General features: G+C 48.1%; 3 protein-coding genes across 3 annotated transcripts; 1 reads left to right on the forward strand and 2 right to left on the reverse strand.

The window, feature by feature from the left end:
• Positions 1-1,029: 1,029 nt before the first annotated feature.
• H6S33_003004 (uncharacterized protein) lies at positions 1,030-4,512 on the reverse strand (the record flags this gene model as incomplete). Its single annotated transcript, XM_044834347.1, has 1 exon — positions 1,030-4,512. The coding sequence occupies one exon, from the start codon at positions 4,510-4,512 to the stop codon at positions 1,030-1,032; it is 3,483 nt and encodes a 1,160-aa protein (XP_044692211.1).
• Positions 4,513-4,586: 74 nt separating this feature from the next.
• Positions 4,587-5,816, reverse strand: H6S33_003005 (uncharacterized protein; the record flags this gene model as incomplete). Its single annotated transcript, XM_044834348.1, has 1 exon — positions 4,587-5,816. The coding sequence occupies one exon, from the start codon at positions 5,814-5,816 to the stop codon at positions 4,587-4,589; it is 1,230 nt and encodes a 409-aa protein (XP_044692212.1).
• Positions 5,817-10,577: 4,761 nt separating this feature from the next.
• H6S33_003006 (uncharacterized protein) lies at positions 10,578-12,849 on the forward strand (the record flags this gene model as incomplete). The annotated part of the gene is made up of 4 exons (XM_044834349.1): positions 10,578-11,414; positions 11,465-11,687; positions 11,752-12,239; positions 12,616-12,849. The coding sequence occupies 4 exons, from the start codon at positions 10,578-10,580 to the stop codon at positions 12,847-12,849; spliced, it is 1,782 nt and encodes a 593-aa protein (XP_044692213.1).
• Between the last annotated feature and the right edge of the window lie 1,858 nt (positions 12,850-14,707).

Genomic DNA, 14,707 nt, shown 5'->3' on the forward strand with positions numbered 1-14,707 from the left:
GGCGCCAACTCGCAGTTCGACAAAGAGGAGCAAGCAGGCCCAGGCGCCTCTGCCCGACGACGAGGACGAGGTCTACCCTGACATTGACGAATTTGCCTCGTCGGAAGACGAAGCGGAGAAGCCGAGGGACAAGGCAGACGTCGGAGATGAGAGGGACGACGAAGAGACATCCGAGGAAGCCGACGAGCCCTTCTCGGCGAAGATCCGGAAGGTCGAAAGGGCACCATATCTTACTGATCGGCCTATCGGCATTTCGCATTGTTTCCCCTCCAAATACCGCTTTGAGCGACTCGGAGGGGCGAAGTTGGGACTACGTCAGAAGCCTTGGGAAATGCCTAATTGGACTCCAAGAACCTTTGGTGGGCATCCCTACCTGACGTTTAGTTCACTTCCCGGTCCGTATCTATCGGAGGTCGTGAGGATGGTCAGGGGGGTACAACTAGACCCTGAAACCCGCGGCGGTGCTTCTGACTTGCCACACCCCGCGATACGCCATTTGGTCGGGTCTCTTGTCCTCGACGAGGAGTTTTCCAAGACCGCGTCGGGTCAATATCGTGTTTACCGGCCGTTACCTGAACAGGTCATCTTCCTACAGTTGTAACGGGGACTGTGGGCGTAGGAACTATGAAGCCAAGGAATACAACCTAGGTAGTAACGTAGACGTGGACGTAGACATAAAGGTATACTTTGACTATGGACTATGGGTGGCTCTACCTGGTATGATAAACCGGTTGGAGCCCTATGACGTAGTGCGAACGAAGAATAGTATTCGTGGAATAAAATACAGAGGTTGCATAAGGAAGAAAGAGAAGAAGGAAAACAGACAAAAGCACGAAACAACGCCCCCTTATATATCCATCCATAATCCAACGATGACTAATACTTTCGCGTAACAGAAACCCAAAGAACATAACAGAAATCCCCATTACAAATCCTAATTCCACTACACGATACCTCCTTCCCTCATCCCAGTTCATCACCTAGCCGAAATACATAGCTGCCGTTACAGACCACGCCCCCCTCTAAGGCCTACCTCCTGGTAGGCTTAGGCTTCTCTGGATAACGCTCATGGAATCGTCTAATAATTTCAGGTGAATGTTCGAGGTCCGATAGCGGTTGCCAGTAGGCTTCGTCATATCCCATATATCGTACCAAATATTCAAATCTTCCTCTTCGTTTCCTCGAATCCAAAATATCTTCGACTTCCCATTCTTCCTCCCCTTCGATTTCAACCGGAGGTGGTGGTAATCGTTGTTGTCCTGGTAAAGGATCATTCGCTTCAGGTGACAATAACGAAACATGAAATACTGGATGAATTTTCATTGACCGGGGAAGTTCCAACTCGTAAGCATAGGGATTAACGATTCGTTTAACGCTATAAGGTCCAATACGTTTCCAGTCGAATTTCTTAGAGGGTCGCTTTGTTAGAATATGACGGGTCGATAGAAAAACCTTATCTCCTAAATAATATCGAGGAGCTGGAGTTCGATTCCTATTGGCTGATTCTTCTTGTATCCTTTGCGCCCTGAACATTTCTTCTCTTAGGAAGTCCACCACATCCTTCATTTCCCTTGCAATACGGTTCGCTTGATCCTCCGCCGTCGTTCGACCATGTTCCAAAGGCCCAAATGTTATCCTAGGATTCCTTCCCGAATTAGCATAAAAGGGGGAAACTTTTGTTGTTTCGGAAACGTGGTTGTTGGTTGCAAATTCAGCCATCGGTAGCCATCGGACCCAGTCATCTTGTTGATAGGAAACATAGCTTCGGAGGTATTGTTCCATTATGGCATTAATTCTTTCTGTCTGTCCATCTGTTTGGGGGTGGAATGCAGTAGAGAACTTTGGCGAGATTTCCAATCGATCACAAAGGGACCTCCAGAATTCCGCGATGAACTGTGTTCCTCGATCGGATACCATAGTGTCGGGTAATCCATGTAGCTTCCAGACGTTATTAATATATAGCCTTGCTACTTCCTGTGAGTCCGCCTCCTTTGTCGTTGGTATCAGATGCCGCATTTTGGTTAGTCTATCCACCACGACCAAAATCGCATTATACCCATCACTCTCAGGAAGATCAGTCACAAAGTCCATCGAGACATCTGTCCAGGGTCCATCGGGAATTGGCATGGGGCGAAGTACTCCATAAGGTGCATTGTGTGATGCCTTGCTACGGGTGCACACATTGCAATTCCTAATATACTGATCGACAAACTTCCGCATCTGTGGCCAGTAATATTCCCGACTTAGGAGCTCCAGAGTCTTCGCTCTACCCGGATGTCCTGCAGATGGTTTATCATGATATTCTTTTAAAAGCCTTAGTCGAAGGTCATCATCGTCTGGTACATATAGCATGCCTCGATAAAGCAGCCGACCGTTGTTATCTTCCATACATTCGGCAAGTGAGATTTTGTTTGAGTGGCGTATGCCATTCCGAAGCATATTGAGGACCTTGTTTGGGAAACTATCCACTTGGTAAGCCTTTGAAAATAACTCCTCTACAGTGGACGCTCCTTCAGCGGATTCATTTGACAAAGAACCCGCGAACAAACTTAGCTTGGTATCCAAATTTTTTCGCTTCAGAATCACTTGACTCTGATGCGTTAACCGTTCATCCCCCTCTTGAGGTAGGTCACCTGACCTCCTAGTCAATGCATCTGGTTTTGTTCCTTGTTTTCCTGGCCGAAATTGTATAACGAAATCGAAGCGTGAAAGAAATTCGGACCAACGGGCTTGTCGACGATTTAACAATTTTGTTGTCATAAAATATTCAAGATTCCGGTGGTCGCTAAGAACTTCAATTGGAAATTGAGCTCCCTCCAGATGATGTCGCCATTCTTCAAAACATCGTATAATTGCTAAAAGTTCTTTGTCATAGATTTCGTAGTTGCATTCTGCGGGAGAGTGTTTCTTGGAAAAGAAAGCAACTGGATGTAGGATTCCTTCGTTGTCAGGTTGAGATAAGATTCCTGCTGAAACATAGTCGGATGCATCGGTTTCTATCACAATTTTTCGATCTGGATTGAAATGAGCTAATATCGGTGCCGTTGTAAACATCTTTTTCAAAGTCTGAAATGCTTCCTCCCTTTCATCCGTCCATTCAAATTTAACGTTTTTCTTTGTCAAAGCTGTAAGCGGGGCAACAATTTTCGAATATCCCAAAATAAACCGTCGGTAGAAATTTGCAAATCCTAGGAATACTTGAACATCACGAAGGTTTGTCGGTGTAGTCCATTCCAAAACATCGATAACTTTCTTTGGATCCATTCTATTCCCATTCGGAGTAAGGATTAAACCAAGATATTTTGTTTCCTGAACCATAAATTCACATTTTTCAGGTTTAAGGTGAACATGATTTTCATCAAGTACTTTTAGAACCTTCTGAATATGTTCTTTATGTTCTGATAGGGTCTCGGAATAGATAAGGATATCGTCTAAGTATGCTGTTACGAATTGATCGAGGTAGGGACGTAGAATATCATTGATCCAATGTTGAAATGTAGCAGGAGCATTAGCTAATCCAAACGGCATTACTGTATATTCGAAATGTCCATATCGAGTCCGGAATGCTGTTTTCCATTCGTCCCCCTCCGCTATCCTGATTTGATTATACCCCCAACGTAAATCTAACTTTGTATAATATTTTGCTCTTGACAACTTAGCTAGGGTTTCCTTTAACAATGGTAACGGATATCGATTTTTGATCGTAATCGCATTTAGGCCTCGATAGTCAACACAAAGTCGAAGAGTTCCATCGTTTTTCTTTACGAACAATATAGGTGCTCCCGCTGGTGATTCACTGGCTCGAATGAATCCTTTAGGTAAATTTTCATCAAGATATTCCCGTAGTGCCTTCAACTCAATTTGAGATAATCCATATATAGGTCCATATGGTGGTCGTTTGCCTTCCTCCAATACTATTTCGATGTCATGGGATGGTCGATGTGGTGGGAGAATTGAAGCATCGTATTCTTTGAACATATGGAGACGATGGTGAAATTCTTTTGGTACTAATTGTTCAATATCAACAGTGGATTTTTCAGTTGCTGAAACGATGATTGTATGGTGTTCCGGTAAGGGAATCGAGATACCATGAACAATAACTGCGGTTCCACTGAGTGAACAGTGTTGACAACAGCTTCGAGAGTCAAAAACAAGTAGATTTTCTTTTGGTCGAATCGTAACATCATGTCGTCGCATCCAAGGTATCCCCATCACAATCGGATAGTGTCCTAACTTCGTTACGAAACATGGCGCCGTCTCCCGATGACCATGAATGTCTAGCGAGACATCGACAATATGGGTAATTTTTCCTGACTTAATAGGTCTTCCGTCTATAACGTCTACATGGCGAGGTATTTTAAGAGGGGTCATTATAAGATTGTTGTGGCGTGCAAAAGATTCATCAATGAAAGCATATCCTGATGCTCCGGTATCAATAAGGGCGTAGGTAGGTATAAACGAATTTTTATTCTGTGAAATCGAACAAGTTACTACAAGTTGATTTCCATCCATTTCCTCCTCTGATACCGAAAAACCAGAAATACACATCCTAGAAAAATCCTTAAACGGTCCCTGGGCTAAGCCACTTAGTGCAGGGACAAATCTTTTGCCGACTCATTATCGCTTCCATCATTTTCTTCCACTGTCAACGCCGCTCCTCTCATCACAGGCCTCCTTGGTTGATTTCCAGTTACCCTCGCTTGGGGGCAATTTCTAACCATATGCCCGACACCTCCGCAATAGAAACATCGGCCCTCAGCTAATCGGGCGTTTCTTTCGGCAGGGGTAGGGCGACGACGTCCTCCCGACAGGTCCATGGGTACATCACCTCCAGGACGGAACGAGGGGTGATTTTCAGTGGCAGGTGGATTGGCAGCAGGGGCAGCAGGACGGGGAGCAGGAACAGGATTTGTTGGTGGAGGACGCGGAGCCGGGGTCGCAGTAGTAGTCCAAGGTTTTTTACTACCTCGCTTAGCTTCCGCCGCCCGTCGTCGATTATCCAACCGTTGTAAGAGTGTTGCACAACCATCTACCGTTGCAGGAGTCTCATGGTGTATCATCGATTCGTCCAGTTCCCCATTAATTCCTTCCATCAAAGCCTCAATCCGAGAGACTTCATCCATACCCGACTCAGCAGCATACCGTTGAAACTCAGCAAAATAATCGGCAAAGGTTCGAGTGCGTTGTCTGATGTTCCGAAGATTTCTTCTAGCTGTACGCATTCGATCGGGGTCTCCAAAAGCTGTATCCAGAATCTCATAAAACCGTGTCATAGAAGGTAAGGCAATACCTTCTTCTCCCATGTACTGTAAAAACTGATTGGCAGCAGCACCTTCCAATCTGCTGAACGCATACGATAACTTAGACTGTAGTGTAGGATAGCGATCGATATTTCCCAGTAACTTGATTTTCATTTGTTGCTTGAATAAGTGTAGTCTTTCTCGATCACGATCCCCCCTAAACACATCGGGATCTGGGAGTTTCTCCGACCGATAGGTGGTACCTGTAACTGGTGGCGCTGGAGGTACAGGCGGAGCGTTGTTTCCAATAGGTTCTTCGTCAGGGGCCACAACCTCAACAGCAGTTCGTTGAGCTCGGGCAGCAGTGAGATCTCGTTCAAATATCCTTCTTGCCCTCTCAGCCTCCGCTTCTATCTCCTGTAAATCCGTTGCATATTGAATAAGACCATTTTGACACTGTTGAAGAAGCGCATAAGCTTCAGCTCCGACAACATGATCGACCTGTGGATGCGCTTCAAAAAATCTTTGGAGGTTATCATTGAGTTGTTGATAATCGACATGGACATGTTCCGACATTGTAGGCTATGGTGTTGTATTGGTTGGCGATAGAGGATGCAACCTAAGTGTAACGGGGACTGTGGGCGTAGGAACTATGAAGCCAAGGAATACAACCTAGGTAGTAACGTAGACGTGGACGTAGACATAAAGGTATACTTTGACTATGGACTATGGGTGGCTCTACCTGGTATGATAAACCGGTTGGAGCCCTATGACGTAGTGCGAACGAAGAATAGTATTCGTGGAATAAAATACAGAGGTTGCATAAGGAAGAAAGAGAAGAAGGAAAACAGACAAAAGCACGAAACAACGCCCCCTTATATATCCATCCATAATCCAACGATGACTAATACTTTCGCGTAACAGAAACCCAAAGAACATAACAGAAATCCCCATTACAAATCCTAATTCCACTACACGATACCTCCTTCCCTCATCCCAGTTCATCACCTAGCCGAAATACATAGCTGCCGTTACAACAGTCGGACAAAGATGTCAGAGTATGGCTCAATGCTTGTAAAGTTGCACCGCGACTGAGACTATTGGTGGTTTATAATGAGCGCGATAAAAACGCCAGGCAGACTCCACTGCCGCTGTCATTCCCCTACTTTCACGTTGACTGGGAGGTGCTGATGGACAATCAGTTGCGGATTGACCGGAGAGCGTCGGGCATCAAGGCCGAGGAGACAGGAACTCGTTGGGGGAAACCGACGAAGAGGAAGAGAAGTGAGATTGTGGAGGTGAGCGACGACGACGACGACGACGCTGACGACGACGCCGACGACGACGCCGACGACGACAACGAAGGCGAGGGTGAAGGTGGAGGGTCGAGTTCCCGTAAAAAGCCCAGAGGAGAGAACGCCGGAGAGGGCAGCTCGAGCAAGGCGGGCCCGAAAGGTAAAGCAGGGGGCAGCTCGAGCAAGGCGGGCCCGAAAGGCAAGGCAGGGGATAGCTCGAGCAAGGCGGCCCAGAAAGACGACGATGATTGCGACGACGACGACGAAGAGCGCGAGGAGGACGATGACGTCGACGACGAGGAAGAAGAAGAGGAGGAGGACGAGGAAGAAGAGGAGGAAGAAGAGGAGGAGGAGGCCCCAAGGAGAAAGAAGACAAAGACACCCGGGCTCAAGACGCCGGCCAAGACGCCGCCATCAAAGACACCCGGGCCCAAGACGCCGGCCAAGACGCCGCCATCAAAGACACCCGGGCCCAAGACGCCGGCCAAGACGCCGCCATCAAAGACACCCGGCCCGAAGACCCCGGCCAAAACACCTGCTCAGACTACTGCTGCCAAGCGAGGAGGAAAAAGGTCGAGAGCGTAAGTTGGACTAAATTCCGTACCAGTAGTATAGTTTCTCCTAATGCGGCTAATGCGGTCAATACGTTAGACACCATCTGTTCGATGAGCCTGCTGAGAGCCCGCCCTATGAGAGTGAGCAGGAGGAAGAGCAAGGGGACTTAATACTAGAGTACGAAAGCTGGGCCACTGGTTCACAAGCTGACAGCGCTCCGGAGTCTGAAAGAACTACGCAAGATGAGATGCCCGGCGAAGAGCCTGCCGGGGAAGGTAGTTACGTTGATGGTGGCCCTGATGGGGGTATTCCTCCCGGCGGGCGCGGGGACGAGTCAATCGATATGGAAGTGGGTTACCTTACCGATGCATCGACCAGTTCGATTGAAGTGGCTAAGCTCCAAACAATTCCCCGTCTTTCCCAGTCCCCCCACCCCCAAATCTCCCCTCCCCCCACTATCATCAACCTCCCCGACATCCCTGCGAAGGGCTGGACTTCCGTCTCTCGTCCTGCGACTCGAAAGAAACTTCGTTTCGAGTAGCACTGGTTGATAGTAGGTTGCACGCTCCAGTCACCTGCTCGTGAGTTTTCTGACCCTAGTCGCAACCTTTAGCTTTTGATGGTTGTGGTTCTCGTCTTTTTGTCGGCCTATCTTTTATGGCGTTATTTTTTAGCCTCTTTGGCGGTTGTTGCGATATGTTTGGTCTATCTGTTTTGGGTGGTTTGACAGTTGTCCTGGTCATCTTTTGGGATTAGTCTTATCTATTTTGGTCTTTTGGGGTTAGTCTTATCTTTATTGGGTCTTTTGGGGGTTAGTCTTATCTCTTTCGGGTTATTTGACGGGGGTCCTTTTGGTTTAGGGTTAGTGATATCTGTTAGGGTCTTTTGGCGCAGCATGTGAGGTGAGTTAGGTCTTTCGATGCTGGTTGGGGTCGTTATAGATTCGTCTGATCATTAGTAGTATACTGTTTGTAACGGAGCCATTTCAACTGTCTGGTGTATGAGTACACACAGGGCCCGGTTACATGCTGAGAGTTATTGTTAGAAGCCATTCGCACGGTGATATGCAAGTACCGGCAGTGTGGTTAGCTACCAGCTGTTAGAGTAACTACATTCCGGGCGCTAGGAAGGGGATCTATTCATGGGAGCAATGACTGACGAGTCTACGCCTCGCCAGTGACTAGAAGACCGGCCAGAGTGAAGCTCTGATTGCCCGGTGATCCTCTGTATCCTCTGAGCATTGTATGTCCGCCGAAGAGGCAGGGACTATGCTAGGGAAGTCTACAATAAGCGAAAGCCCTACAGCAATGATTAAGCTTACACCTGAGCGGCAGCTCATTCATGCAGGTCCTCGGTTGTGTGGCAACCAAGGCTGCAGGTGTTACGAAGGCTTTGACTAAGGGTGGTTGCCTTGGGTATCGGAAACACCTGCTGACGCTTAGAGAAAAGCGGGGTAGCGGTGGTATTGTTTCCGGTACTGAGGAAAGGCCCACCGGAACTTAGTAAGGAGTTAGGAGCAGGGAAAAGAGGCCTTCGGAGTATAAGTACTCAGGTTCATTCTCGCCCTTCAGTCCTGTTCTCTCCAGTCTTGATCAGAAAGAAAAACCAAGTTCTTATCGGTAGCAGAGCCCTTAAAGATTATTGAGTTCTAGCGATAGTATCTTTGAATAATCTGCAACCTGATTGTCTATCTTGCACGGCCGTCTCTATTCTATCCGATTCTATTTCTCTTAGAAAGGACCCCCGTTACACTGTTATTAGGAGCGTCACTCGACCGAATACAATACAGTGATGAGTATGTTGAGCAAAAAGACGTAGCCGACGCCAAGCAAGTGCTTAGTCATCTGACAATCCAAGTCGCGTCCGACCTCATCTCCTCTCCTCTATCCAATCTGAAGGCGAGTACACAATCTCTGTTGCTCGCTTGGCCTATGACGACTCTAGTAAACGGACTGGATCGACGGAACACAAATAGCAGTAAAGCCCGGACAGGAAGGGTGCGGGATCGAAGCCTTTTTCGTCTCCTGCCATTGCCCACCCTCCGGGAACGCGAGCTTGCTGGGGACGCCAACTCGGACTTGAGAGGGTTTTGACTTGACCGCCCTCGACTACCCGCATACGATTTAGTGAAACGGCGTGAATCTGTATTATGGTGGAGTTGAGGCTAACCCTTGGATTTTAGGTTTTCTACTAGCATGGCGACTGAATGTCCGTCGTTTGTCTTCGCGTCGTTGGCCTATATCTATCGGTCGGTGTACGTTTCGAATCAGACCTCAGTAATCTGACCAGAAGGCGAGTAAACAATCTTTGTTGCTCGTTTAGCCCATATGACTCTAGTCGCGTGGACCGTTTGATTAGCTGTATAATACCCATGCCAAAAAGCAGTAAAGCCCGGACAGGAAGGGTGCGGGATCGAAGCCTTTTTCGTCTCCTGCTATTGCCCACCCTCCGGGAAGGCGAGCTTGCTGGGATCACGAAATACCAAGGGTATTGCGTCGGGGGGATGGGACGACTCCGTTCGAAAAGCTGTATACCCATGCCATTAAGCAGTCGAGCCCGGACAGGGTGATGCGGGAATGAAACTATCGGTCGGAATGACCGCTGCCTGCCAGTCACCCTTGCAGACGAGCTTCTAGAAGACGAGCTTGCTGGGACGCCAGCGTTAGTCACGCGACTGAAACCGACGGATCACGAAATACCAAGGGTATTGCGTCGGGGGGATGGGACGACTCTGTTCGAAAAGCTGTATACCCATGCCATTAAGCAGTCGAGCCCGGACAGGGTGATGCGGGAATGAAACTATCGGTCGGAATGACCGCTGCCTGCCAGTCACCCTTCCAGGAGACGAGCTTCTAGAAGACGAGCTTGCTGGGGACGCCAGACTCGGACTTGAGAGGGTTTTGACTTGACCGCCCTCGACTACCCGCACACGATTTAGTGGAACGGCGTGAATCAGTATTATGGTGGACTTATTTAGGCTAACCCTTGGATTCCAGGAGCTCGGAACAAATCGCGGGACATATCTCCTAGCGTCGTTTGCCTCTAGCTATTGGTCCGTGTACGGATCAATGACATCACGGCAGAAGTTGCCCTCCGAGTCATCTCCCCACTCCCCCTTCCCAAAACTCTCTTATAAAGTTGGTACGTTGCACTGCCCATCCTACCGACAAAGACATCCTTGACAATACCTCAGCGAGAGAGTCAGTTTCATTTGTCTAACTCCTCCCGTCCCTCGCAAAACACCTACAGAGAAACTTCCTCCCGTCGGAACACCAGGTCGTTTAGCAGGGACAGACGACCGACCACCCAAAGACATGTACGATCTTCACAGGAGATTCCAAGCACCTTTCCACATGACTCAGCCAGACGATTGCCTACGAGATCGTCACAGGCGCGAGGACAAGAAACGGAGTCTGAAGACGATGTCTCCGAATACGGGGACCCATCACAAAGAGCTTCACAGATTGATTTACAGCTTCATGGCGAGATGTATTTGACAAAAGACGGGAGAGTCAATGCCCGACAACCTACGAGCCCGCCACTCTCAAGCCTACCACCCCAGGAGTCTCAATTTCAGCAATCCTCGTCGAGGGATACGTTACCGTCGGCCGCACGAAATAGAGAATCTGACGCGAACCAGCCGCATGACACTTTTTATGCCTCCCCCGGGCGTGGTAATAGGTCTCCTACCCGTCGAAACGCCCTAACTAGTCAGACACATACTCACTCCGGTCATCAAGCTTCTGAGTCTATTAGAACATCGTCGGGGGGGACCCGCCCCGAAGCCCGTCGTCAACTTTCTGAGCTTTCTAGACCGGCGTCGATAAGAGCCCCTTCCGAAGTCGTCAGGAGTACAGATTATGCTAGTGGCAGCGGCGGTGGGTATTCTGGAGAGTCGTCGTCACAAAATCTACTAGCGCCGGTAGACCCTACCGATCCCAACAAAACCAGAGCTCTCCGACATCGTAGCTTAGGGCAATTCGACATTGAGCTGAGGACTCTAATCGAAAAAGCTGGGTGGCATCTCACCAAAGAGACACTATTCAAAAACCCGATGCCCTCGGTATTGGAATTGGCGTCCATGGTCAGAAATTCATGGGATTTTGCCAGGGCGGGAACCGACTTTCCAGCGGAGTTGTCGACCGGCGTGTCCGGGCAGGTGAGGTTTTATCATCAACGGACTCGTTCACACATGATGGAGAAGGCAAAGGCGGTAATCGCGTTATATTACGGCCTAGCCGGCATGACCGGCGAGCAAGCAAAAGCCCGTGTCGATTACCTCCTGACAGATGACCGTTTCAATTGTGATCCCACTCATTACGAGGTATATCCACTGTTCGTCCAGGGGCACAGATTTGGTACTAACGTCTTTAGCCCGCGCAATGGCATTTCGCCGCACCTCAAATACCGAGTTTTATCGTCTACGCCTACTATAAGACCAATCGTGGGATTGCCGTCAACCATCCGGAATTTGAGAGTTGTATCAACCCGTCTTTTATCTGCCTGGTTTCTACTGTACTTTACCATGCGCTGAGAGTCCACGTAATTGGAGGCAGCAACTGGAAGAATGGTGTCTTCAATAAGGACTATTGCGGCGGTGAGCACCCCGTCTTTCATCTGGTCAGGTTATCGACGGGCATCATTATTGACGGTGGTGCTAGTAATTTTCGAGAGGCACATGCGCACATGGAAGAGGTCCTTCCCCGACGATGAGACGTCAAATCTAGTACTGAAGGGGATTCGACACGAGATATTGAAACGGATTAAGAGGACAAACTGCTGCAGGATTACCGCTACGGAGAGCAGGGAGGCAGTTATTGACCCTGGAGTAGGCAGCTTTTTGGAGGGTCTCCGATCCAAGCTCAGTACGGAGACTGACGACGACGATATGGGGTCCGACGAGGCAGGCGACCCGCCGTTTGACGATGACGACGGGGAGGAGGGCAATGTCACTCCACCTACAGTCGGGGACTACGTAGTCGATGCAGAAAGCCAGATAGATGGGACTATTGGAACAATTACCGGGATTAATGTAAATATTGAAAACGACGTAGAGAGAGATGTCAGTATGACGCAGGGCGGAGAAGAGCGCTCGGGAGAAGTGGTCAGAAGACGGAGAGGGAGACCGCGCAGGAGCAAAGTACAAAGGGTCAGATAGCTCTCACCCCAATAGACGAACTAGCTAGAGCGAGGGGCGTCAAAAGACAATGAATCAATAGACAGTATCACCTAAAGAAAATTCAAACGTAGAATCAAGGGATGGAAAGACGAAGAGTTTAGACCAAAAGACGAGATATAGTTGCCGTAAGACGAGATGTGCGAATGAAAGGACGAAGAGTGTGAACCAAAAGACGGGATAGCTGTCGGAAGGCGCAGATTAGTGAAAAAGGACGATATAAACTGTCAAGAGACAGAGAGTGCGAGCGGAAAGACGATATGTAGTGGTCGAGATAGGCAGGTTGAGGACATAAGTCGGCCAATATGACGTAGGTAATTAGACTAAAGGCGAGGTGACGAGGGCGTAGGACGACTTCCATAGACCAAGATGCGAGCATAATGGTAGAGGGGCTACCTCCTATGTCCAGAAGACGAGCTCGTCTTTAGACGTCGTGACGACGTCTTTGAGGGATGGGAGAAGGTTTTCGTCTTTAGCCTTCGCGACGTCGTCGGTTGCCCAAGAGACGCAGGGCTCTCGTCGCGGGGCACCCAGGTGTCGGTATGCAGGTAAGAAATCGCTTTGTGTCGTCTGGAGCGTCTAGGGCGTCTGGGGCGCCCAGGCGTCACAAGACGAGACTTCATTTTTTGCTGATGGATCACGTGGTACTAAGAACTATCTGTATATAAGGAGTAACAAACTCCCATAGTTGTCGCCGGAACTCAGCGGCGCAATAGTATCTTCTTTGCACTATAAACATAGTCCTCACAAAGGTCACGTGTTCAAACCCTCCTCAAGTCGTCTATTCTCCCACACTTCAAATCACAGTAGGTATGTCTCTACAACGGCTAGTGTATCCATGGTAGACGCTCTCCATAGAGAGTGGCACTCCTGGCGGTGAGCCTAGACCCTCGGCGTTCGTTTGAGATGTCACTAGGTATAATAGTGTAGGGTAGATACACAAAGTTGATAACGCTGGCCGGGGTGTGTTGAGAGGTTCAAACGTGTCATTCTACAAACGCAAAAATTTACACCCCCGAAACGTATACATCTGCGTGTTTGCCGTTTTTTTGACTTAAGCGACCCGGAACCTTGCTTGCTTGATGGATCCGCCTACTTCTGATCTCGGGCTAGGCGAAGAAGAAATAATAGGCAGAAACCCAAGGCTTCGATTTCACCGGATCGACGCATATGTTTATTAGTGACATGATGTATCACTCGACATCCAACCGGACAGAAACCCGAAACCTGGTCGTGTTTCACAAGGCTTATTTAATTACACATCACACAAATCGATCGTGTTTCACGAAGAAGAGCTTTTAGTGGGCGGGGAATTTGAACTAATAGGAATCTGCAAGAATAGACCGATTTTGCAAAATGTCTGTTTCCCGGCAAATATAAAGGAATTTCTGTTTCTCAAGCTAGGCCCAGTGTACTACACATTTATCTTATGAGTTATGTACTGTGTACGATACATCGACACTCCGGATACTCAAAATTCCTTGTGTAATCAAGTATATAATGCAATTGATTTTTCGTGATCGATCCTGTCCACGTGCTGAAAACGAACATGTAGGCGCTCATGAGGCAATATCACGGGTTTCAAGAATTACGTTTTACTTGCCGAATTGGCCAACCGGCCTAGGTGAACGTATCGATGGAATGCTATATTGCCATTGTCCCCTCATAGTACAAGAAACCTTTCAACACCGGTATACTTGTTATGCTACCGGAACACTCACCGAGAGGCTCGAATTTGTGAATAGTTAGGTGCGAAATATACCATCTATCACGACTAAATTAGCTAACTGAGCCAGGGCTAGATGGTTTAAAGATCTAGATCTGGACTGACCGGCGGCGAATTCCGCGTTTGGCAATACGCAGAAGGGAGCAAGTAAACATATTCGTGGTTTACCTTATATGGCCGGACATAACCGAAAACAGCGTTGAATCAAATTCATTGGGTCCAAACTCGATCTTGATGTACCTTTGTACATAGTTGAGTTTGGGAAGTCATGCTTGGGGAGTAATGATTAATACCCAAACCCTCCTCCACATATGTATACGTATACATATACAGTCGTTTACCGTCGCTTAACGAATAGCGTCAGTTGATAAACAGGGAATTCTGGGCCAATATAAACCAAAAGAATCTGGATATCTCGCAATTCTACTATTTCTCGGCTATTCTTTGCCATAATTGCATGTATGTCCCCCAATTCGTCAACTGGCGGGATTCGTAATTAAACGACTGTACCGTAGCACCTGAAACACCACAGAACACCCATACTGGATGGTTTTTAAACGTACCAACCCATTCTTATAAAGCCCGATATGAGGTGTCCCATTTCCCAATTCGCAGCTTATTCGGTTGTGTACACGTTCTTTGAGCCGTAAAACGCTTGTACATACCCAATTGCCATACCCACCCGGCGAATTTCATACAATAAAAGTATAGTATT

Source organism: Morchella sextelata (assembly GCF_020137385.1).
Source record: "Morchella sextelata strain SCLS chromosome Unknown scls_14, whole genome shotgun sequence".
Taxonomy (NCBI): Eukaryota; Fungi; Ascomycota; class Pezizomycetes; order Pezizales; family Morchellaceae; genus Morchella; species Morchella sextelata.